The sequence below is a fragment of the Chiloscyllium plagiosum genome, chromosome 34 (assembly GCF_004010195.1).
Source record: "Chiloscyllium plagiosum isolate BGI_BamShark_2017 chromosome 34, ASM401019v2, whole genome shotgun sequence".
Classification (NCBI taxonomy): Eukaryota; Metazoa; Chordata; class Chondrichthyes; order Orectolobiformes; family Hemiscylliidae; genus Chiloscyllium; species Chiloscyllium plagiosum.
In genome coordinates this window covers 35,960,880-35,983,827 of record NC_057743.1, presented here as the reverse complement: position 1 = coordinate 35,983,827, position 22,948 = coordinate 35,960,880, and the positions used below count along the sequence as shown (strand labels likewise).

Below are 22,948 nucleotides of genomic sequence, written 5' to 3'. Positions count from 1 at the left end.
GACGAATCCTAACATGAAAGAATTTTGTCTTCAGTTCGACGATAAGAAATTTGCAGTTGAAACTAATTACTTAACATTATGTAAAAGATTTTCAGAAGTACAAAGATAGAATTGACTGAACTAGACATGGAAATAGATTAACAGGTAAAATGGAGATTAGCAGTGGCAGTCATTTAAGGTGATAATAAGAAACAAAGATTATATGTTAAAGATGAAACATCAATGGTTAATCAAGGAAGTTAAGGATTAAATCAAATTGAGAGAAAAAACATTTAATACTGCAGATTACAGTAAACCGAAACATTGCAATTTTATTTAGAAATCAGCAAAGGTTGAGTTTAAAAAGGGAAGATTAGAATTTAAGAGTGAACTAACAAAACAATAAAATAAAATATATGCAAAGGAAAAGTGTAGCTAAAATAAATATTGAGCCCTTAGAGGACGAAACTGAGAACTAATAATGGAAAACAAGGAAATATAGATACTTTGAACAAGCATTTTATATCCACCCTCATGATAGAAGACACAAAAAACACTCCAAGAATGATGCAAAATCCAGGGGCAAAACGGAGAGAAGAACTTAAAGCAACCACAATGACCAAAGGACAAATACTGTGGAAATTCAGAGGTCTAAATCTGGCAAGTCTCCTGAACCTGATGCAGTTGTAACGATGCTGATCTTTTAACAAGGTTATGTTGTCCTTGGTGTTTTTCAAAATGGGTTGTAAAAGGCAGATGTTCCGATTTTCGATTAGATTCACTACTGTGTGGAAACAGGCCCTTCAGCCCAACAAGTCCACACTGACCCTCCGAAGAGTAACCTATCCAGACCCATTTCCCTCACTAAAGCACCTAACACTGTGGGCAATTTAGCATGGCCAATTCACATCTTTGGACTGTGGGAGGAAACTAGAGCACCCGGAGGAAACCCACGCAGACACGGGGAGAATGTGCAAACTCCACACAGACAGTCACCCGAGGCCGGAATCAAATCTGGGACCCTGGTGCTGTGAGGCAGCAGTGCTAACCACTGAGCCACAGTCCTGCCCCCCAGGTTTGGTTTGTCTACGATAAAGCCATTTTGCTAATGGCTAACAGATACTGCCAAAGGCAACAATCAAGGAAAAGGGCTTTGAGGTTTTTTTTTAAAACACTTGTACAATGAAAATGGAGTGGCCACCTCTCCCAGTTCAGGGATTTTTCTAGTTTGGTTTAGTTTTAGCTGGGGACCCGAAGAAGCTGCTGGGAAAAGTAAAGGGTTTGATGTTTCAGCCAATGATCCCTGGCTGATCCTCTCTCTCTCTCTCTCATCTCTCCTTAAGAACTTGTGTTTGAATTTACCTTAATGCCAAGGGGTGTGGTTATGGGATGTTGCAGGAAATCAGAACAGCATTTTGTTAAGTTGCAGGGGATATTGTGTTGGTTGAGTTTTCAAATAGTTGTTATTCTAACTTCTATTTTCTTTTGTTTGTGTTTCATTCAGTAGTGTGTAAGTAAATTCTGTTTTGTTTAAAACTGAGTGGTTTGACCAGCTGCATCGCTCCTGGAATATCCATCTTACACCTGCTTAAAACAACTAGAAAGTTTAGGGTCTGGGCTACCTTCTTGAAATGTTTTTGTGGGGTGTCTGGAACAGTCCAAAACACAGTCCATGATGTTTAGGGATAACTACAGTGATGTTAGACAGTTCCTGCATTTTGACCCATTGACAGTGAAGGGACAGTGATATAATTCCAAGCCAGGATAGTGTGTGGCTTACAAGGGAACTTTATGTGCCCTTGACCTAGTTGTTTTAAATCGAGGTTTAGAAATTACTGCTGATAGCTACGTCTGTTCACCATGTTGATATTTAGTTGGATAATTCATTACTGATGGGAATGGAAGTTGGGGAATAACAAAAGCTTATATTCTTCAAATGTTCAACTTCCAAAAAACCTTTTCTCTCAGAAAGGGCTCGGTGAATATAGTTTCATCATCTTTGGAGGCATCTGCCTGGCAACGTTTGCCTACATCTTTATCATCATTCCCGAAACAAAAAGCAAAACATTCCTGGAAATCAGCCAAATGTTTGCAAAGAGGAACAAAGTTGAAATTAAATTGGAATCAGAGCACCTTGAATTGCACGAGACGAACACAGATGAACACAAGGAAGTGAAGAGCACAGCAATGTAGCCAATTTCAAGATGTCATTTGGGTGAGGAGTGGTATAAACAACCAGTACAAGAGCTTGTCTCTATCAAGTTTGTCTTGCATTGCAGAAAATGTGCTAACTCATTGAAAAAAATTAGGTCTGTTATTATAATGGACCGATGAATTGTTAAACTTCCTTCCCTTAACCTTCCAATTCTCTACCTCTCCTGGATTCTGAACAATGTTCTTTAAAACCTACCTCTTTGACTAAACGCTTTGGTCACTTGTCCTGGTGTCTCCTTTGTTGGTATTGTCTGACTTTGCTCCTGTGAAATGACTTGGGGTGCTTTAACACATTAAAGGTGTATTTATATGTGAGATGTGTTCATTGCACAGCATGATGACAGTCGATTCGCTTGTGTTAACATTGTGCTGTAGTTCTGTGTTTGCTTAGTGAGATCATTGATATGATTCAAATTGAGATTATATTTCCAACGTCTTATCATGAATTGAAGTGACGGACCTTAAATAATTGTTCCAAATAGAGTGGAAGGAACAGACAATGTTGTAAGCACTTGGACTTATTTTACTCTGTTAATGGTTCTACCTAATGCAAGTTGTTGTTTCGATGCAGTTGCGAAGATGTGTCAATGTACAACCAGGATCTAACGAAGGCAATGGTTGACATTTTCTAATAGCACCTGTTCCTACAATCGTTTTATAATTCACTGCATCTCTACAATATATAGAAATAGTGGTGTTACTGACAAATATAGGAGCAGGGCCAGGCCATTTTGATTTTTTTGTTTCATTGGAGGGTCCAGTTAAGCTGTCTATCACCGGAAACAGGAGGTGTATAAGTTACTCATCGGAGGGACTTTGGTGACCAAGTGGCAGAAAGGTCAGATTGTAAGATCCCCATGTTCACTTTGCAAATCAAGCATGTTCACGACCATCAGACAGGTACGGCTGAATCTTACTTATTTTTGGCCAAGTGTGAGTTGAGTCAGATTTTTTCACCCTCAGGCCCAGCAAGTTTTCTCACCACATCTTGTCAAACTCACCCCTATTATCTAAATGCCCTCTCTGTATGGCATCCCTCACATTCAATTCCAGCTCCAATTTAATTCACACCACTCCCGGATCAACCCGCGACTAATGGGATTTCCCGGAATTAACTGGCATCCTTTGTGCTGGCACCTTCTTTAGTGGTCTGTTGCACACTGGGAAAGGCACTGCCAGTCTGGAGCTGCCCTGCACAGTTCCTGACATTTGCCCCAGATGTGGCAGAAAGGAAGAAATCACATCCTGCTTTCTGGGAGGTATCCAGAGATCCTGCTGGATAGGGTGGTGCAGAGATGGAACTTCCACTTTCCTCAGGACCAGCATTGAGGGGCGCAACACCAAACAACATCAGACTGGGTCAGTACAGTTTCAGCCACCTGGAGGAATGTACAGATTTGTCAGAAGTATGTCCTTCTCCTCTTCACCAGTCTACCACACATCTCTCTGCTACTGCACACTCACTCTTTCTCTACCACTGCACCCACTTCACACCAAGGGCTCTTGCTTTACCACTCTCACTATTGCCTGCAACATCTCTTCCACTCTCTCACACTCCAATCCCCCAACACCAATCTTTGCAGCCCACTCAATCGGGATTCCCCCCTCCGTGCCCCCCAACTGCACCAACTGTAATAGCTGTGCCACTCAATTTCATCTCCCATAATGGCTGTCTCTTTGTCTCTCACTACTGAAGGTGGTTGCTCCCCCACAGGACAAACAGAATCAAGAAGGATGGTGGACTGCCCAACATTTTCCTCCCCACCCCTCATGTGGAGAGCATTCTGATTCTGACCACCCTGAGTGCCTGACTGACTGGGTCCAAGCCCCTAGACTGGCAACACAGCCTGCCTGTGGTTTACTGTTATCAACACTCCTTGAGTAAAGATAGTTCCCCTTGTCTTGACTGAGGACTGCTGACAGTCTGGAGGACTGCTGACAGCCTGGCTTTATGTCTGCGCTGAGTGACATAGCAAGGCAGAAGTAGTTTGAGACTGGTATCTCTGACTGAGGGGGCAAAGTGCACTACGGCGAGGTAAGGCAACACAAGGCAGGGATGTTGTGAGCATCCGGATAAGGCTCAGAGTGAGTGAGCGCTGTGAAAGCAAGCAAACAGCCTAGAGTCACAGCCTGGTCCAGTCCCTGTGTCTCTGAGCACATGGTGTCCTTTCAGTAGTATTACAATGAGGTGCAGCGCAGAAACGACCTGTAAGTAGATCATAGATGTGCTGTGAGTGTCCCCAAAGGCTGGTGCATGTCATGACGAGGGACCACATTTTTAAGGTGAGAGGAGAAAGATTTAAAAACGACATGGGGCAATTCTTTTTACACAGAGGGTGGTTCATGTGTGGAATGAACTTCCAGAGGAAGTGGGTAAAGTTATGACATTTAAAGGACATTTAGATCGGTGCATGAATAAGAAATGTTTGGAGGGATATGAGCCACACACAGGCAAGCAGGAATTGTTTAGTTTGTGACTTTAGGTCAGCATGGCATGGTTGGACTGTGTCGGATGCCCGTGGTCCATCAATGCGGGGTACACGTGGCCGGTGCCCATGGAGCATGCCCTGAGATGGTGGTGTCCAGTGTCCAATGTAGAGCTCCCCTTAGAGCAAGTGACAAGCTAAATTCGCCAGGTTCTTGCTCTGACTTCCATGTCAAGTTCCCAACATCTAACTGTGCATGATGAAAGACAGAAAGCTGAATAATAATGAGATGAGTTGAGTTGTTAACAAGGGGTTTAAAAAGTAATAATACACCTTAACTGGCAAGATGCAGATGCGGACTGTATGAAATGCCAAAACCATGAAAAATTCGAGCTGCTTCCGAAATTGAGGTAGGTGCCGCCTGGTCTCCTGCACAATTCTCCATAGATCCCCTCCAGTGTGGAAACAGGCCCTGTAGCCCAACAAGTCCACTCTAACCCTCCAAAGACTAACCCATCCAGATACATTCCCCTACCCTACATTTACCCCTGACTAATGCACCTAACCTACACATTCCTGAACACTGTGGTCAATTTAGCATGGCCAATTCACCTAACCTCCACATCTTTGGATTGTGGGAGGAAACCCATGCAGACATGGGGAGAATGTGCAAACTCCACACAGACAGTCACCCGAGGCTGGAATCAAACCCTTCCCCTGGTGCTGTGAGGCAGCAGTGCTAACCACTGAGCCACAGTGCCACCCTAATTCTGACCACAGCCTGTGTCGCTAAGACCCCTATATGTCATAGCTAAAATTTAACAAGTTACTGTGAACAGTTTAAATTCTGCTGTTTAAATCAATTCCAGTCTTTGTATTGTTCAAAGCAATTGTAGTAAAAATATCAGCAACCCTTTTGAGTTTGATACAAAATCATGCAACTGAATAAATTCTTTAAGCTCCTAAGCTGTGTCCTATCAGTTGTAGATTGATGGTGAAAATGATTCACCTCTCTACTTCAATAAAAGCAAAATTTATAGTTGCTGGAAGTCTGAATCAGAGTGCTGGAGAAACTCGGCAGGTCTCGCAGCATCAGTGGAGAGAGAAACTGTTAATGTTTCGGGTCCAAATGATGTCTTCAAAACTAAAGTTTCTTCAACATTTTGTTATTTCTTTTGTATTACTTCCCAGTGGATATTTTTAAAAATGCTTTATCCCCAAGCAGTTGTCTTAGCTGTTTTTCTCTTTATCATAGAATAATTCAGTACAAAAGAGGCCCTTCACCCATCAAGTCTGTACTGACAAAATACTAGGAGAAAGTGAGGTCTGCAGATGCTGGAGCTCAAAGTTGAAACTTTATTGCTGGAACAGCACAGCAGGTCAGGCAGCATCCAGGGAACAGGAGATTCGACGTTTCGGGCACAGGCCCTTCCTCATTCCTGAGGAAGGGCCTGTGCCCGAAACGTCGAATCTCCTGTTCCCTGGATGCTGCCTGATCTGCTGTGCTGTTCCAGCAATAAAGTTTCAACTGACAAAATACTACTCTTGAGTTTACACTAGCCCCACTTTCCAGCATCTGGTCCGTAGCCAGATGATGGCATTTCAAGTCTAAAGAGTGGCGCTGGAAAGGCACAGCAGGTCAGGCAGCATCCGAGGAGCATGAGAGTCTGAGTATACGCTCTTCATCTCATTCCTAATGATCTGGAGTCAGGTGTGTTAACATTACATCACAAGACCATCCTTTAAAGGACATTAGTAAAGCAGATGGGTTCTTTATACCGACTGATGGTAGTTTCATGACCATTATTACTCAGACTAGCTTTCAATCCCAGATTTTATTCACTGAATTTAAATTCCACCACCTGCTGAGTATGATTTGAACCCATGTTCACAAAGCATTAGTCTGGCTCTGGATTATTCATCCAGTAACATTACCGCATGTGTCTGGCTCCCCACAACTATAGCATCACATTTAATGATAGAGATAATTCTGACCTGTCTACTCAATGTGTAGCCTTTTATGACCCATTTACTAGTGATTCTCAAAATCAATCTGTAAATTTAAAACTGTACCTACTTTCCCAAACCACAGATTTGTGCTAAAGGTGAACTGATTAATATTTCCCTGGCCCCATGTAGCACATTGTAATGGAAATAAATTACCCCAAACAAGTGCTATCCTCTTCGAGTTTCACCCCACCAAACACTGTTGTGGAACTCTTCCCCCAACCTATAACATTTCCCCTTTTCCACCTGTATCGGCATTCCATTAAATTTCGAATTTCCAAGGGAGTGAGAACATAATCCCACATGTTAACAGCGCTAATGTCACCAATGAAAGCATCAGATGACATGCCCACAATGCCATCGTGATCTTTACCCAGCAGCACAGTACCACCAGTTTTAATAACATACCCTTTCTTAAAATAATTGATCTTTCCTGACAGCCCATTATTCCACATTTCCACAGCCCCTGATTGAGATGTCCATGTCACACAGTAGTGCACCCATTCATTTGGACTGAAAGACAATGGCATGTTCACAAAATGCCCTCCAATCCATAGCCCCCAGTCGAGACCCACAGAGATGACCAGTTCGTTGTCACTATCCGCTGTTGCATACGACAGAAGAATTCTTGGCTGGACATCTCTTGTTCTGACCCAGAGGCAGATGGTAAAGGAACTGAGATTCATGCTGCAAAGGGTCTGGATCTGAACGTAACTGGAAAGGCTTTCCTCACAGAAGTGAAAACTGGGATAAAAAGGCAATTTGCTACCTGCAAAAATAATTGAAGAAAGGGTGATATTAGCTATTTTTACTCACTCTGCTTCTAAAGTATACATCATTCTCTGTTATATCAACTATTACTTCTAGGGATGAGGAATATCAGCACTGAAAAATGGAATACAGTCAGCACTTTGCTCCTTGTGCCAATGCCAAATCAATTAGTTAAGTGTGGAATTCTTTAAATTTGTCCTCAATTGGAGAATTAACCTCAATCTCAGAAAAATACTCCCAATTGCGCTGTTTTGACTTCAGGCTTCTCTCTCTCTCTCTCTCAGCACGAACCTACAAGGGGTTTTGCAGTGCAGTGCTAGAGTCCCTATCTCTGGACCCGAAGGCCTGAGTTTGCGTCCTACCTGCTCCACAGTTGTGTTATAATATCTTTGAATGAGTTGATGAAAAATACCTAGAAGGAACCTACCAGTCTATTACCAATTTAATGCTAAATATGAACAGTCTGTTTGCCCTCTCAGTTTCTCCATCTCACAAGTCAATTTTAATTCACGCCTTCAGAAACTCTGATCAACATCTACATCTCTTACCTTCAATGGCTACAATTTTACTCTTCACCGACCAAGAGTTTAGGCCTAATTTTCTTGCCCATAACTCCATTGCATCAAATCTCACAAAATTCAGATTACTCTTTTATCTCAAAATCTATTTTCCCACAATGACTCGCTTCCCCTTACCAATAAATACAAGAGGGATTGATTTTCACCTCATACCATGGGTGGGGTGGGGGAAGATCCTGCTTAGATCCAAATTAAAGATAAAAATATAGATTTTTATTCTATTCATTTTAAAGGATTAGGGTTATAAGAATATAAGGTGAAGGAGCTTATGGCTATTCAGCCTATCAAATCTGCTGTGCCATTCATTGAGATCATGGTTGATCTGATAACCCTCAATTCCACTGGCCTCCCTTTTCCCTTGATTCCCTTTACTGATTGGAAATCTATCTCAGCTTTGAACGTAGTTGTCATGCACACACATATACACTCTCTCTCACAGACACTCACAACTCCCTACCCCAGACAGACAGACACACACACACACACCCCCTCACAGACTTAGACATTCTACGCTCACATACACACACATATACACTCTCTCACACTCACAAATCCCCACCCCAGACAGACACACACACAAAGACCCACATGCATACATGTGGTGCAGTGAATTTGTACTTGCAGAGTTACATTGTACTTTGCTCAAAAACTGCATGAATTCAAGTAAGACTTGGTAACTCACTTTTTAGATTAGAATCAGGCAAGGATGTCAGTTTCCTTTCCTAAAGGACATTAGTGAACCAGAGGGGTTTTCCTAATAATCAGGAATGGATTCAAGGTCATCGTTAGACTCTTAATTACAGATATTTATTGATTTCAAATTCCACCATCTGCCACGGCAGAATTTGAACCCAGGTCCCCAGAACATTATCTGGCTCGATAGATAATACCGCTAGGCCATCATTCCAGGTACAGTCTGACTTTTGACAGGTATAGATCAAAATCTTATGTGCTTCTACTGTGGCAAACCTTATGAGACATCACTCAGTGAAGATGAAAATATATCCCACTCACCCACAATCTCAGCCTCCTCTGCATTCTAGTTGAACTAAAGTTCATTGTGGATTATTCTGACTTCCGACGATATAATGTATGAGGGATAACACTGCCATTACCCACGTCTCTCCCCATTTTCAGTCCCAGTTACATTAACAGAAATGAAAATCAGGAGCAGTGTATAATGGGCAGCTGAATCGATATCATCTGTTTCACATTGGTTCCCAAAGTCAAAGGGACACCTTTCTTGTTTAACTAAATTTCCTTCGATCTTTTGACTTGGTTTTTGCTTTTCCTTTTGATCATCAGGTATTTAAGAATGAATCTTGACCAATCATTATCTCTCCATTTCAATCCATCAACCCAGTTCTTCATTTTTCATGGTATCTGGCATTTCCAGCCTATTTGGCCCATCCCCCATATCTCCGTCCCAGTGAGATTGTGAAGGACTGTGCAGTAATTTTCCAGCAAGTTCTCTACATTAAAACTGAATTCTAGAAGGTATTACACTAACATCTAGTGACAGATTATCAGCACTGCACCCAAATCTACTACTGTTAGCTCAGAAGTCAAACCTCAATGATAGCTATCGATCTGTATTTAAGTGGGAAAGACTGGTTGATGTTTTGCCAAATGTTGACGAATTTCTCTCTTGCAGAGGGCAACATCCTCTGTGCAACTCCAGAAAATTTTGCATTTATTTCCAAAGGACAGTTTTCTCTTTTTACCTTGGCTTGCTATTCTGGCGAGATTTGCATCACAGGAACATAGGAACAGGAACAGGCCATTCAGCCCCTCAAGCCTGTTACACCATTGAATGAATTCACAGCTGACCTTGGACGCAGAGAGTGGTGCGTGTTTGGAATGAGCTGCCAGAGGAAGTGGTGGAGGCTGGTACAATTGCAACATCTAAAAGGCATTTGGATGAGTACAATTGGAAGAGTTTAGAGGGATATGGGCCAAATGCTGGCAAATGGGACCAGATAAGTTTAGGATATCTGATCGGCTTGGCGAGTTGACCCGAAGGGTCTGTTCCGTGCTGTACAGCTCTATGACTCTGTGACTGTATGAGATTATGGCTGATGTGTTGCCTACCTCTGCACACCTGCCTTTGGCCCAAATCCCTGAGTAACTTTGTTTAACAAAAAGTTATCTATTTCAGATTTAATATTAGCCACTCCTCTTTCCAATTTGGGTTCAATCCCAAAGGGAGCAAATATTTGAGAACTTGAATTGTAGCTGACCCTGAGTTGGTATGAAATGAGATTTGGTCCTGACAACATAGAGACCCAGGCCACTTTAATACAGGGCACCCGTCTCCAAGCCTCCATCAGCCCTCACCATCAGTGGATTTGGCCAAGAGGTGGCAACTTGCTGTTGAGAGGGTGGGAGAATGGGCTAGTATTCCTGGAGAGCAAGATGCTATCAGCAGGGAGAGAAGGAAACGTGTCCAGCACTCAGTGAAAACACTGGTTATCAGAGAATCTTGTGATCCGAAAGAGGAGGGAAAATGGGTCAAGGGAGGCCTAAATATTCCAAGTGGGATCTTCTTCCTCCTCCTACAGCAGTAACCAGGTCCACCTAAAGTCATAGAATCAAACAGCATAGAAAACAGCCCTTCAGCCCACAATGTCAATGCTGACCAAATAACACCAAGCTACACTAATCCCATGTACTTGCACTTGGTCCATAGCCCACTCCACCTGGGTATTTTAAGTGGTCATCCAGATGCTTCTTAAATGTTGCAAGAGGACCTGACTGCACCTCCGTCCCAGGCAGCACACTCCATATTTCTACCATCCCTCTGAGGGAAAAAAAAGTGTTTTATGAAATGTTTATGTTTGAACATCCTGTTGTCCTGATTCTTTTTCCCTTGAGCTTCACCCCAGGGATAAACCATGGCACTTCCCCATTTCCCCACAGAAATCCTCATAACATTTAAGAACAATGTAGAATTACACTTCCAATGCCAAAGCATACGAGGCTATGGGCCTGGTGCTGGTGAATGGGAAATAGAACAGTAAGGGACTTGTTTACAGCTCAGTCAGATTCCTTGGGCTGAAAGACCTTTTTCTGTGATGTATCCCTCTGTGTAGCCCCTTTTCAGGGGAAAGCCCACCATACTGAGTGGCACCTGGGCACTTGACTGTTCAATGGCAGGCCCAGAATCAAGAACCAATATCTTTTTCCCAGTGGGGAAGTGGGGAGGAGGTTGTGAAAGAGTAGCCAACCCAAGAGTTGTCAGCAGATTGGCAACTCTATTGAAGGGTAGTACGCACTGGGAGGTGATGCAATGTACCTGAGGCCCAATGTATCTGCTGTATTCCAGCCCAGAGGGGGAAAAAAATGGTTAAAATGCAAAAATAGTACATACTGGTACAACTCATCAAACCTGTACACTTCAAAATAGGGGAGGTCATTTCCAGTAGGCTAATTTCCAACCATGACAGGTTTTAGCCCAGGCCATAGGGTCAGTGAGGGTTGATAGAGAGGTGGTCCATGGGGTGAGGTCATGGGGAGGGCAGCACTAAGGGCTGTCAATGAGGGTGCTTCCCAACAATTCCCATTTCTCAATGTCCAACCCCTCAACAGGGTACCAGGAGCTCTGGAATGAGGAACTCCCACACCCCAGAATCCACAAGCGACTCTGGACAGGAATGCTTGTGGCTTTCCCAATATTATGAGACCCCTCCTTCCTCCACTGGCCCCATCCACTGTTGGGTTGACACCACCAGGAGCAGTAGCATGTTGAGACCCTCAGCAGGTGGGTTAGGCTATTCACAAAGCACCTCATTTTGGATTTAATTGGGGTTGCAGCTAGATAGAGAAGCCCATTCACCAACATCCCTGCTGATTAAATGCCCCCCATATCTGCATTTGCCTTGAAGGCATCGTTAGATTCTGTCCTGAGTCATATTCTAGTAGAATCCTGCACCATTCCAAACTGCCCCAGCTGACCTCCTTCCATTTTGAAATATGTAAGAGATGTCAGGGTGGGGGCTCTTGTGGTGCACCGGTAGTGTCCTTACCTCTGAGCTAGGGATCCTGAGTTCATGTACTACTTGCTGCAGAGGTGTGTCAAAGCATCACTGAACTGGTTGAGTAAAAATACCTACAAGAGGTCTCGAACCAGTATGTGCCATTTGCCAATTTAACCCCGTTCTGTTGAAAGAGAATTCTTTATTCATGTGTCAGAGCTTTTCATCCTTTGTGATTTTTACCTGTAGCTGGGTTAAATGATGACAGCTTCCCCAAATTAGGTTTGAGTTCCTTTGCGTTTTGAAGATGTACTGGGCTGACCCACTTGAGGTGTGCAAGACGCTTAAAGAGTTTGCTGGATTAGCAAGAGATAAACTCTATCTGTTGGTGGAGGAGTCACACAGTAGGGTTGCAAAATCTTAAAGTTATCGCCCAGGATGATGTCAGGAAGCAATTCTTAAGGTCCTGGAAATCTGGAATCCGGTCTCCCAAAAGAATACTACTGAACCAAGGTGAATTGAAAATTTCACAAAGGAATTTGGTGGATTTTTGTTAAACAAGTGTATGAAATATTACAGGCAAAACAGAGAGATTGGGTTAAAATGCACATCAGCCAGTTTCCAACTGACATGGCACTTGTAAAAGCTCTCTCCTGGCAATCTTTATCAGCTCCAGATGACCAGCAAAGGCATGTCCCCTCAGTGCATGGAACAGAGAGAAAAAGGAGGGAACTCCGGGAAGCAGAAAGCCCAGGGACAGACTGATGATGAACTGAATGACCCAGAGCGAAGATGCTGCTAATGCTACAGGAAGACAGAGGTTGTTCAATGTTTCACTGCCATCTTCAGGAGTAGATGCGAAACATCTTCACGGTGCACACTTTAACAACAGCTTCAGAGCTCAGCCCTCCTACCTTTCAGGGAGAAAGTGAGGACTGCTGATGCTGGAGAGTCAGAGTCGAAAAGTGTAGCGCTGGAAAAGTACAGCAGGTTAGGCAGCATCTGAGGAGCAGGAGAGTCGATGTTTTGAGCTGAAGCTCTTCATCAGGAATGCTTTTTTGATGAAGGGCTTATGCTCGAAACATCGACTCTCTTGCTCCTTGGATGCTGTCTGACCTCCTGTACCTTTCCAGCACCAGACTTTTCAATGATTACCTTTCAGTTCACTAAAGAACAGCACTAAAAGCTTATATTTCCACCTTTTCTCTATTGTAAAGTCGCCATAGTCTTACCAGACCATAAGGGCCTTGAAAACCAAAGCTAGCAGATTCTGAGGAGTACCACCCCTTTCAAGTTCCCCTCTGAGTCACTCACCATCCTGACTTTGAGCCTGTTTCTTCACTAATGCTTGTTCAAAATCCCAAATCTCCCTTCCTAGCAGTCCCATAAGATATCCCTACTCCACCATGGATTACAACATTACCCAGTCCTCCAGGCCAATTAGGGACTGGGCAATAATCATTGGCTGTCCAATGATACCCTCATCCCATTGTTACGACATGGGGTAAACCCTTCTGCATAATTTAAACCAGCAACACAGGAAAGGTTTATCCTGTGCTGTGAAAATTTTGTGAAAATTCAAGAGGCCCAGAACTATTTAAAGTAAAAATTAATAACTTAAAGTATAACAGAGAATAATTAACTAACAACTATCTACAGCTCCTGCCTTTAATCCATCTTTTTACCTTTCCTTCTTTTATACTAGTCTGATAAAAGCCCCCAATTTAATATTTACCAAAAATTCAAGTTTTCAAAACCAACTAGCTGTCGAATCTTCTGTTTGGATCTTCCCGTGTCTTCTTTTCTTCTTCGAGATTCTGCTTCACAGGTCACGGATCAATAAAGGTACCTTTAAGAGAGCTATTCTCCAGCAATCTGCAGATGTTGGCTTGGCAGTTCTCCTCCTAACTGTTCAATTTTTCCCGGTCTTATATTGGATTGTGTCATCGGCTTTTAGGATTGTCAATATACTAAATTCAAACTTGATTGGAGTTTGTTATTTTTAGGGATATAATTTAAACTGATTGGCCTAATTTGAATCTGTTTAGTTGTTTCCTGGCAACCCATCTAATCTAACTTTCAACCAAATGTTACATTGTCACCTCATTGATACCTCACTCGGTGCTGTCAGGTAGTTCTGTTAGCTTTTAACTCTCTTAAAGGTACAGTACACCCACATCTTCATAACACCATGATTGAACAAACAAAATGCGAAGGGTCTGACTGTATATACATCCTATCACTCACCATTACAGAGAAGCATAGAAAATAGGAACAGGAGTAGGCCATTCAGCCCTTTGAGCCTTCTCTGTCACTTATTATGATCATGGCTGATCATCCAACACAGTCCCTCGTTCCTGCTTTCTCCCCTGTACCTTTTAACCCTGACAACTATATCTAACTTTTTTAGAAAAAAATCCAATGTTTTGACTTCAACTGCTTTCTGTGGCAGTGACTTCCACAGGCTCAGCACTCTCTGGGTGAAGAAATTTCTCCTCAAATTAGTTAGAAATTGTAATTACAATTTCATTATTCAGAATGCAGTAAGGATTGTCATTTATTCTGAGCAGGGCAACTTTAAAATGTTTTCACGACATTTCTTTCTCCTGACAGTAATGAGAAATTACACACTTTGATTATTTACCTGTAAGTCTTGATTCTGAATTCGCGTCAACATGGTTCAGAATCCCTTCAATTTTGTCCAGCTTTTCATGAATTGTTTCAAGATAGTAGGAACCTGCTAAAGAAAATGAGCGTGACAATAATTTCAGTTCATGTGTGGTTGTAAACTTAGTACTTTTGAGTTAAAAACAATTATTAGCGCACCTTTCATCAGGGCGGGTTGAAAAGAGGCTTCCACAATTCTATCATTGACAGGTTGTGCGTGTCGATAATCATTTCTCAAAGTTTTGTTTTCCCAGTCCAGCACAGAAGTCTCCAATAGCCTGATCTGCAGCAAGACATCAACATACTGTTTTAAAAGGAGGAAAACCAACTTGTGTACAATATGAGAGCTGAGAATTGATTAGTTGGCAAGTATGCTCTGATAAGACCATTAGATATAGGAACGGAATTAGGCCATTTGGCCCGTCATGTTTGTTCCACTATTTGACCATGGCTGATATGTTTCTCAACCCCATTCTCTGCCATCTCCCTGTATCCTTTGATCCTCTTACCAATCAAGAACCTAGCCATCTCTATCTTAAATACACTAAATGTCTTGGTCTCTGCAGCTCTCTGTGACTTCTTCCAGTTGAGGCATTAAACTGAGAATAATAAAACAGAGAACTGTGGATGCTAGAAATCTGAAACAAACAAAAACAGAAATTGCTGGAGAAGCTCATCAGGTGGGACAGCATCTGTGGAGAGAGAAACAAACTTCACGTTTTGAGTCCAGTGACAGTGTTCTGAAAAAGGGTCACTGGACTCGAAACGCTAACTCTGTTCCTCTCTCCACAGATGCTGCCAGACCTGCTGAGTTTTTCCAGCAATTTCTGTTTTTGTTTGCAATTAAAGCAAGGCTTCCTTTGCCTGCTTGGAGGGATGCAAATCCAATGCCACCATCTCCAGGAAGAGCAGGGAAACTATCCTCAGCATCCTGGCCAATAGTCATGCCTCAATCATCTTTGCAAAAATAAATTCTATTGTCATTATCACATTACTGTTTATGGGAGTTCATTGCCAGGATTCATGCAATACAATAGTGACTCCACTTCAAACTACTTCATTGACTGCAAGGTGCTTCAACACAGTCATGAAAGCTATGATAAAAATACAAGGTTTTAGCTCTTTGTCCAACTTTGTAGTTGTCACCTCAATATTCTGAGAACATATTTGTTCCTGCTGATTCTTGTATCTCAGCAGCACCACCAGCAGGAATGTAGTGGTACTGCATATACATGTAGCAGTTTTATAATTCCTAATAAAATTGGCATGACAGTGTGTGCCGCATGTCTGCTGCCCAGAGATAATTGCATGTCAACTTTCAGGAAACTATAATTCAGCCTAACCTGACCCAGTCTGGCGTACAGTATTGTTGGCTGTTGACTGAGTTCTGAAGGAGGACCTAGAACGGTAAAAGCAAATTACTGCAGGTGCTGGAATCTGAAACCAAAAGAGAAAATGCTGAAAATCTCAGCAGGTCTGGCAGCATCGGTAAGGAGAGCAAAGAGCTGATGCTTCGAGTCTAACTGACCCTTTGTCAAAGCTTTGACTCGAAACATCAGCTCTTTTCTCTCCTTACAGATGCTGCCAGACCTGCTGAGACTTTCCAGCATTTTCTCTTTTGGGCCCAAAACAATAACTCAGCTTCTCTCTCCACAGTTGCTACCAGATCTGCAGCATTTTCTGTTTATGTTGTCGACTCGAACTTAAATGACTGAACAAGCTACTTGGAGCCAAGGGCAATTAGGGATAGGCAACCAACCTTCTCGGGTCTCTTACATCCCATGGAAGAACTAAGAAGATAAAAGAAGAACTCCATTGCTTTCTGACTGGGGCACAGTTTAAGCAGCTGGAGAAGACGGCTGGTTTGCCATGCCTGAGTTTTTGCAAGTTTTTTTCAAACACAAAGGATGTGAGAGGCAGGCCTTTGATGATGTCCTTTGTTCCTGTGCTGTAATTTTCTTTGCAACAGGTTTAGATAGAGGATCTAAATCAATGGAGGGCCGAAGGGCCTGTTCCTGTGCTGTAATTTTCTTTGTCCTTGTTCTTTCTTCTCACCCACAAACTAAACCCATACATTTTCAAGTGAGCTTCACCACTGAAAGGTAAATAATTTGCAGCATTTTGATCTCTTTAGCACTGAATCTTTCCAGAATGTCCTGCGCAGCACGAGACCTCACACAATGGCTGTTACAACAAATATTTCATTTCCCCCAAACATAAAGACTTTCTAATAATGAAGGACAATTCAAAGGTGACAGTAAATACTACTGTGTTTGATAAGCTGACATCAGCTGGTTATCTGGCACCATGTAACAATACGATGTCTGGGAAAATAAACGTTTTGTTCCCAGAATGCATGAAAACTAACTTTCAGGCAAGGGGACCACAGCTATTCTGACATTGTGACCATCCTCTTTGGCTGAAAGAATTGATGCGGAGGAGCCGGTGTTGGACTGCGGTGGACCAAGTTAAAAATCACACAACACCAGTTTCTGGTCCAACAAGTTTATTTAGAAGCACTAGGTTTTGGAGCGCTGCTTCTTCATCAGGCAGCTGTGGAGTATAAGAGCATAAGACACAGAATTTATAGCAAAAGATCATAGTGTCATGGAACTGAACTGATATAAAGTCAAAGAGATGTACAGCACGGAAACAGACCCTTCGGTCCAACCCGTCCATGCCAACCAGATATCCCAACCCAATCTAGTCCCACCTGCCAGCACCCAGTCCATATCCCTCCAAACTTTTCCAATTCAAATACCCACCCAGATGTATTCTAAATGTTGCAACTGTACCAGCCTCCACCACTTCCTCTGGCAGCTCGTTCCATACACGTACCACCCTCTGCGTGAAAAAGTTGCCCCTTAGGTCTCTTTTAGATCTTTCCCCTCTCACCTGAAACCTATGCCCGCTAGTTCTGGACTCCCCCACTCCAGGGAAGGGGCTTTTGTCTATTTATCCTATCCATGCCCCTCACGATTTTATAAACCACTCTAAGGTCAGTCACCCCTCAGCCTCTTATTGAACAAACCTAGATTGCTGTTAAGTCTTTCATCTTTTAGAATGGGGTGCAGATTTTGGTTCATTAATATGTAAATCCCATAACTTCTTTCAAGTCACATTCTCGAGATAAGGTTTTATAAAAAATAGGTGACATCTCAGTTCAGACAATGCATTAAAGGTATGAGGTTAGAGTCCGAATGTATCCCAATCTTGAGTAAGACTGGAACTTCCTACTTTTATTGACTTTACTTGTAATCCTGTGCCTAAAATGAAAAAAAGAAAGTGTTTCTACCGGATTCAAGCTCTTGATAAAAGCAAATTACTGTGGCTGCTGGAATCTGAAACCAAAAGAGAAAATGCTGGAAAATCTCAGCAGGTCTGGCAGCATCTGTAAGGAGAGAAAAGACGTTTCGAGTCTAACTGACCCTTTGTCAAAGCGAAACATTGGCTCCTTTCTCTCCTTACAGTTGCTGCTAGACCTGCTGAGATTTTCCAGCATTCTCTCTTTGGGTTCAAGCTTTTGTCGATTTTAGGCAAGATAAGGAGGTAAGATTCCCAAAGGAAAAATTAGTCTTGAAACTCTCCTCCCAAAAAGCCAGTGAAAGCAGAGTACTTGACAATATCTCAGGCAGAAGTAGATATATCCTTGATGGAGCAAGGGGTGAGAGGTTATCAGAGTAGGTAAGAAAATGGAGTACAGACACGCCCCGGGTTGCAAACGGGTTCCATCCTTGAGTGTGTTTGCAAATCGATTTGTACGCAAGTTGGAACACAGTGCAGGACAATATAAAACAGTCAATCAGGAAATGCTTGTATGTTGGATGTTAAACATTGCACCCCCGTATGGGATAGTGTACCTAAGTATGATTGTACATCAAATGTTCATAAATCAGAGACCTCCTGTAATTGGATCAGCCACGATCTTATTGAATGACAGAGCAGACTCAATCATTTTGAACGGCTGATCCTTTATTCACATGTCCATATAAAAACTGCTTTGCATGTTAATATGTTATTATTTTCTTTGAAGTTGCATACACAGAGCCTGGCGGTTGGATATGTTGGCCATTATTCCCTCCCTGGAGAAGAGGGACTTGCACACGAGCAGTGCAGAGAAATCCCAACCGCAGTACATAAGTTGCTCACTCACTCTGCTTACTGAACTACATGGACAAATACAGAGCTGCCTGCCTATTGCAAAATTCTATTTAGCCTTTTATGTGTCAGTGGAGTCTATAAAGGATAAATAAAATGTCCATCTTTAAGTCTCCCTCCTTTTGTAAAATGACTTGGGGCATTCTCAGAGCACTATATAAAAGTGAGTCATAGTTTTACCTCATTTTCATTCAGCCCTCCCTAACGTTCTCCTTTCCATACCAAAGGACTGACTTGCACTTGCTGGCAGCAATGAAGCATTAGCTCATTCATTCTACAGTGTGCCCTTCGATAAAATCAGCAGCCTGTTTGCATAGGGTGCACTTCATAGCTAAACCTGACCCGTCTTTACCTGACGTCCAACCTTGCATAACATCCAGCTCCCTAAATAGTAATCAGGAGTGAGAATCCGGCTGAGTTTTCTATTTCTGGAACTGTCAGTGCTGCTCTCAGCTGAGGCTGGCTGATTAGCTCAGACTTGGAAGTTCTCCTAATTTGTACAGTCAACTACCTCCTTGGATACTTCACTGAGACAGACAAGATCGTGAAGGGGTAGACACAGAGAGGTAGTATCCATTGGATGAAGAATCTAGGAAACAGGGCATGGTCTCACAGTAAAGGATCAATCACACAGGAATTCAATAGGGGGAGTTTCTTCAGGATACTCTTATTCTTTTGGAATTGTCTCACCCAGAGGATTGGGGAAGTTCTGTCATGAAGTAGATTTAAAGCTGAGATAGAAAGACCTTTAGTTTGTCGGGAAATCAAGGGGAATGGAGAAGGAGGTAGGATAATGGAGTTGAAATAAAAGATCAACCTTGTGTACCCTGGAACTCTTTGGGAAGTTAGGGAAGTGATTGCTGGGCCTCTTACTGAGATATTTGTATCATCGATAGTCACAAGTGAGGTGCCGGAAGACGAGAGGTTGGCGACCGTGGTGCCACTGTTTAAGAAAGGTGGTAAGGACAAGCCAGGGAACTATAGACCGGTGAGCCTGACGTCGGTGGTGGGCAAGTTGTTGGAGGGAATCCTGAGGGACAGGATGTACATGTATTTAGAAAGGCAAGGACTGATTAGGGATAGTCAACATGATTTTGTGCGTGGGAAATCGTGTCTCACAAACTTGATTGAGTTTTTTGAAGAAGTAACAAAGAGTATTGATGAGGGCAGAGTGGTAGATGTGATCCATATGGACTTCAGTAAGGCGTTCAAAAAGGTTCCCCATGGGAGACTGATTAGCAAGATTAGAGCTCATGGAATACAGGGAGAACTAGCCATTTGGATGCAGAACTAGCTCAAAGGTAGAAGACAGAGGGTGGTGGTAGAAGGTTGTTTTTCAGACTGGAGGCCTGTGACCAGTGGAGTGCCACAAGGATCAGTGCTGGGTCCACTACTTTTCATCATTTATATAAATGATTTGGATGTGAGCATAAGAGGAATAGTTAGTAAGTTTGCTGATGACACCAACATTGGAGGTGTAGTGAACAGCGAAGAGGGTTACCTCAGATTACAACGGGATCTGGACCAGATGGGCCAATGGGCTGAGAAGTGGCAGATGGAGTTTAATTTAGATAAATGTGAGGCGCTGCATTTTGGGAAAGCAAATCTTAGCAGGACTCATACATTAATGGTAAGATCCTAGGGAGTGTTGCTGAACAAAGAGACCTTGGAGTGCAGGTTCATAGCTCCTTGAAAGTGGAGTCACAGGTAGATAGAATAGTGAAGAAGCCATTTTGTATGATTTCCTTTATTGGTCAGAGTATTGAGTACAGGAGTTGGGAGGTCATGTTGCGGCTGTACAGGATGTTGGTTAGACCACTATTGGAATATTGCGTGCAATTCTGGTCTCCTTCCTATCGGAAAGATGTTGTGAAACTTGAAAGGGTTCAGAAAAGATTTACAAGGATGTTGCCAGGGTTGAAGGGTTTGAGCTATGGGGAGAGGCTGAACAGGTGGGGCTGTTTTCCCTGGAGCGTCGGAGGCTGGGGGGTGACCTTATAGAGGTTCATAAAATCATGAGGGGCATGAATAGGTTAAATAGACTCTTTTCCCTGCGTTGGGGGAGTCCAGAACGAGAGGGCATAGGTTTACGGTGAGAGGAGAAAAATATAAAAGCGACCTAAGAGGCAATGTTTTCACGCAGAGGGTGGTGTGTGTATGGAATGAACTGCCAGAGGGAGTGGTACAATTACAACATTTAAAAGGCATCGGGATGGGTATATGAATACGAAGGGTTTGGAGGGATATGGGCCGGTGGGACTAGATTAGGTTGGGATATCTGATCGGAATGGATGAGTTGGACCGAAGGGTCTGTTTCTGTGCTGTACACTTTCATGACTCTCTGACTGAAATATTTCCACAGCGGCTGGTATCCCATCACCAAGTCACCCTTCATTTACACATTTAGGGTCCAGCCTTTGCACTGTCTCACCTATCCCCAAAACCAGAATCTCTAGGCTAATGTTTATAGAGAGCAAGGGAATCATTGTGGAGATCCAAGATATGCCAAACTCTTGTGTGACCTTTAGTGTCTTAACAAGAGAGGAAAGACACACAGCAGCTGCACTCATCCCCTCTCAGTAACTCCGTGGAGAGCTGGAGTAATTCTCAGCAGTGTTTGAAGAGCCCTTCCTCAGATTGTAGAGAATAATTAAATTCTCTTCCTGTCCAAACAAAAGCAAGTAATGAATACATTAAATTGTAAAATATTACCTTCAGTTATGGGCTCAAAAAGCAAGCTAACATCCAAACATTTACTCTGCTTTACACTTTCCACACTTTTTAGATATCAACTGCCACTAAACACTGTGAAATAACTCCACAGGGGCCAGTATACTGTCACAAAGTCACCCCTTATTTACATGCAGAGAGTCCTGGACACTGATCCAACTCTCAGAGTGAAGAGAACCTCTGACACTCCTGTTTATATCTGTCAGCCAGGGCTCCTTGATTGGACCAGGTTAACAGCCCAATCACGGAACTCATATTCTATGACATCCATCTGGCTGACTTTGTTACAATCACTACAGTGACCATACTGAATGGTACTCCAGGGTCAGGGGGCCTATTTCTATTCCTATTCCTATTCCTATTTCTCATTCTTTGGCTCTTACATTGGGAGAGTAGTAAGTCTGGTTTAAAACAAACTTGCCTTGCTAAAAGAAAAGACTAAATATTGTGAAGACCAATCTTGCGCTGTTCTTGGGCTTAAGAGGCGGAGATGCTGGTGTTGAACTGGGGTGGACAAAGTCAGAAGTCAGAAGGACTTCACCTAACAAAGGAGCAGTGCTCTAAAAGCTTGTGATTTTAAGTAAATCTATTGGACTATAACCTGGTGTCATGTAACTTGGAGCTTAAGATCACAACAGCATGGCACATTCATTGCCAATCACACAATCACAGAACAATGTGAAAGGCAGTGGGTCAGATTTACCTGATTAGATGAGAGCACAATTGGTGTGTCAAAAATGGTCCAGATTATTGACTCAAAACAAGGTGGAGTTGTTAAAGAGCCTCTGTACCTATAGAAGTTTGAGAGGTTATGAGGCAGCAAGGTGGTAATGTCTATTGGTTGTATTTCTGTGGATTGCCCTGAAATTGAACAGAAAAATGAACAGCATCACTAGTCATACAGAATATTAATGTTGCAAAAAATGAAGTCAGACATTACAGGTTGTTTGTGATTTCTTTGTAAAGGCTCTCCCAGGTAACCATCCATTCCCAAACTGTCTTTCTGCACGTCCACAGGCCTTAAAGTGAACCTCCAGGATTAAATCTAGATGCCCGAATTTGCTTTGTCATTCTACTGAAAGAAGAATTAAGCAGATGGGCAACATTAAAAGGAAATCTATTTATACTGTGTGAAAAAATTCTTGCATATTTTCCTCTTTTTATTAATGAAATAATTTGGCAGTCAAGGGCCTGAACATATCAATTATTTATTTCTGTAAGGATGATATTTTATATTAATGTGTAAATTAGTGTCACCTAATTGTCTATTGCAATGATTTTCAATAGCATCTTAGAGCTGAAAATGTGTTGCTGGAAAAGCGCAGCGGGTCAGGCAGCATCCAGGGAACAGGAGAATCGACGTTTCGGGCATAAGCCCTTCTTCAGGAATGAGGAAAGTTTGTCCAGCAGGCTAAGATACTGGAGATCAGAGTCGAGAGTATGG

General features: G+C 42.6%; 2 protein-coding genes across 6 annotated transcripts in view; one reads left to right on the top strand and one right to left on the bottom strand.

The window, feature by feature from the left end:
- Window positions 1-4,532, top strand: part of slc2a1a (solute carrier family 2 member 1a) — a 65,129-nt gene extending 60,597 nt beyond the window's left edge. For all 4 annotated transcript variants that reach the window (XM_043676168.1, XM_043676167.1, XM_043676170.1 and 1 more), the window contains one exon: window positions 1,948-4,532. In XM_043676168.1, coding sequence (XP_043532103.1) covers window positions 1,948-2,172 — 225 coding nt within the window. In that variant the 3' untranslated portion in view covers window positions 2,173-4,532. The remainder of the gene's footprint in view (window positions 1-1,947) is intronic.
- Window positions 4,533-6,185: 1,653 nt separating this feature from the next.
- ca6 (carbonic anhydrase VI) overlaps window positions 6,186-22,948 on the bottom strand; it is a 33,732-nt gene continuing 16,969 nt past the window's right edge. Inside the window, exons 6-9 of one of the 2 annotated variants that reach the window (XM_043676165.1) lie at window positions 22,208-22,365; window positions 14,776-14,899; window positions 14,594-14,689; window positions 6,186-7,395 (exon numbers count right to left, since the gene is read on the bottom strand). In XM_043676165.1, the coding sequence (XP_043532100.1) occupies window positions 6,779-7,395; window positions 14,594-14,689; window positions 14,776-14,899; window positions 22,208-22,365 (995 nt within the window). In that variant the 3' untranslated portion in view covers window positions 6,186-6,778. The remainder of the gene's footprint in view (window positions 7,396-14,593; window positions 14,690-14,775; window positions 14,900-22,207; window positions 22,366-22,948) is intronic. The other variant, XM_043676166.1, reaches the window with a different exon arrangement.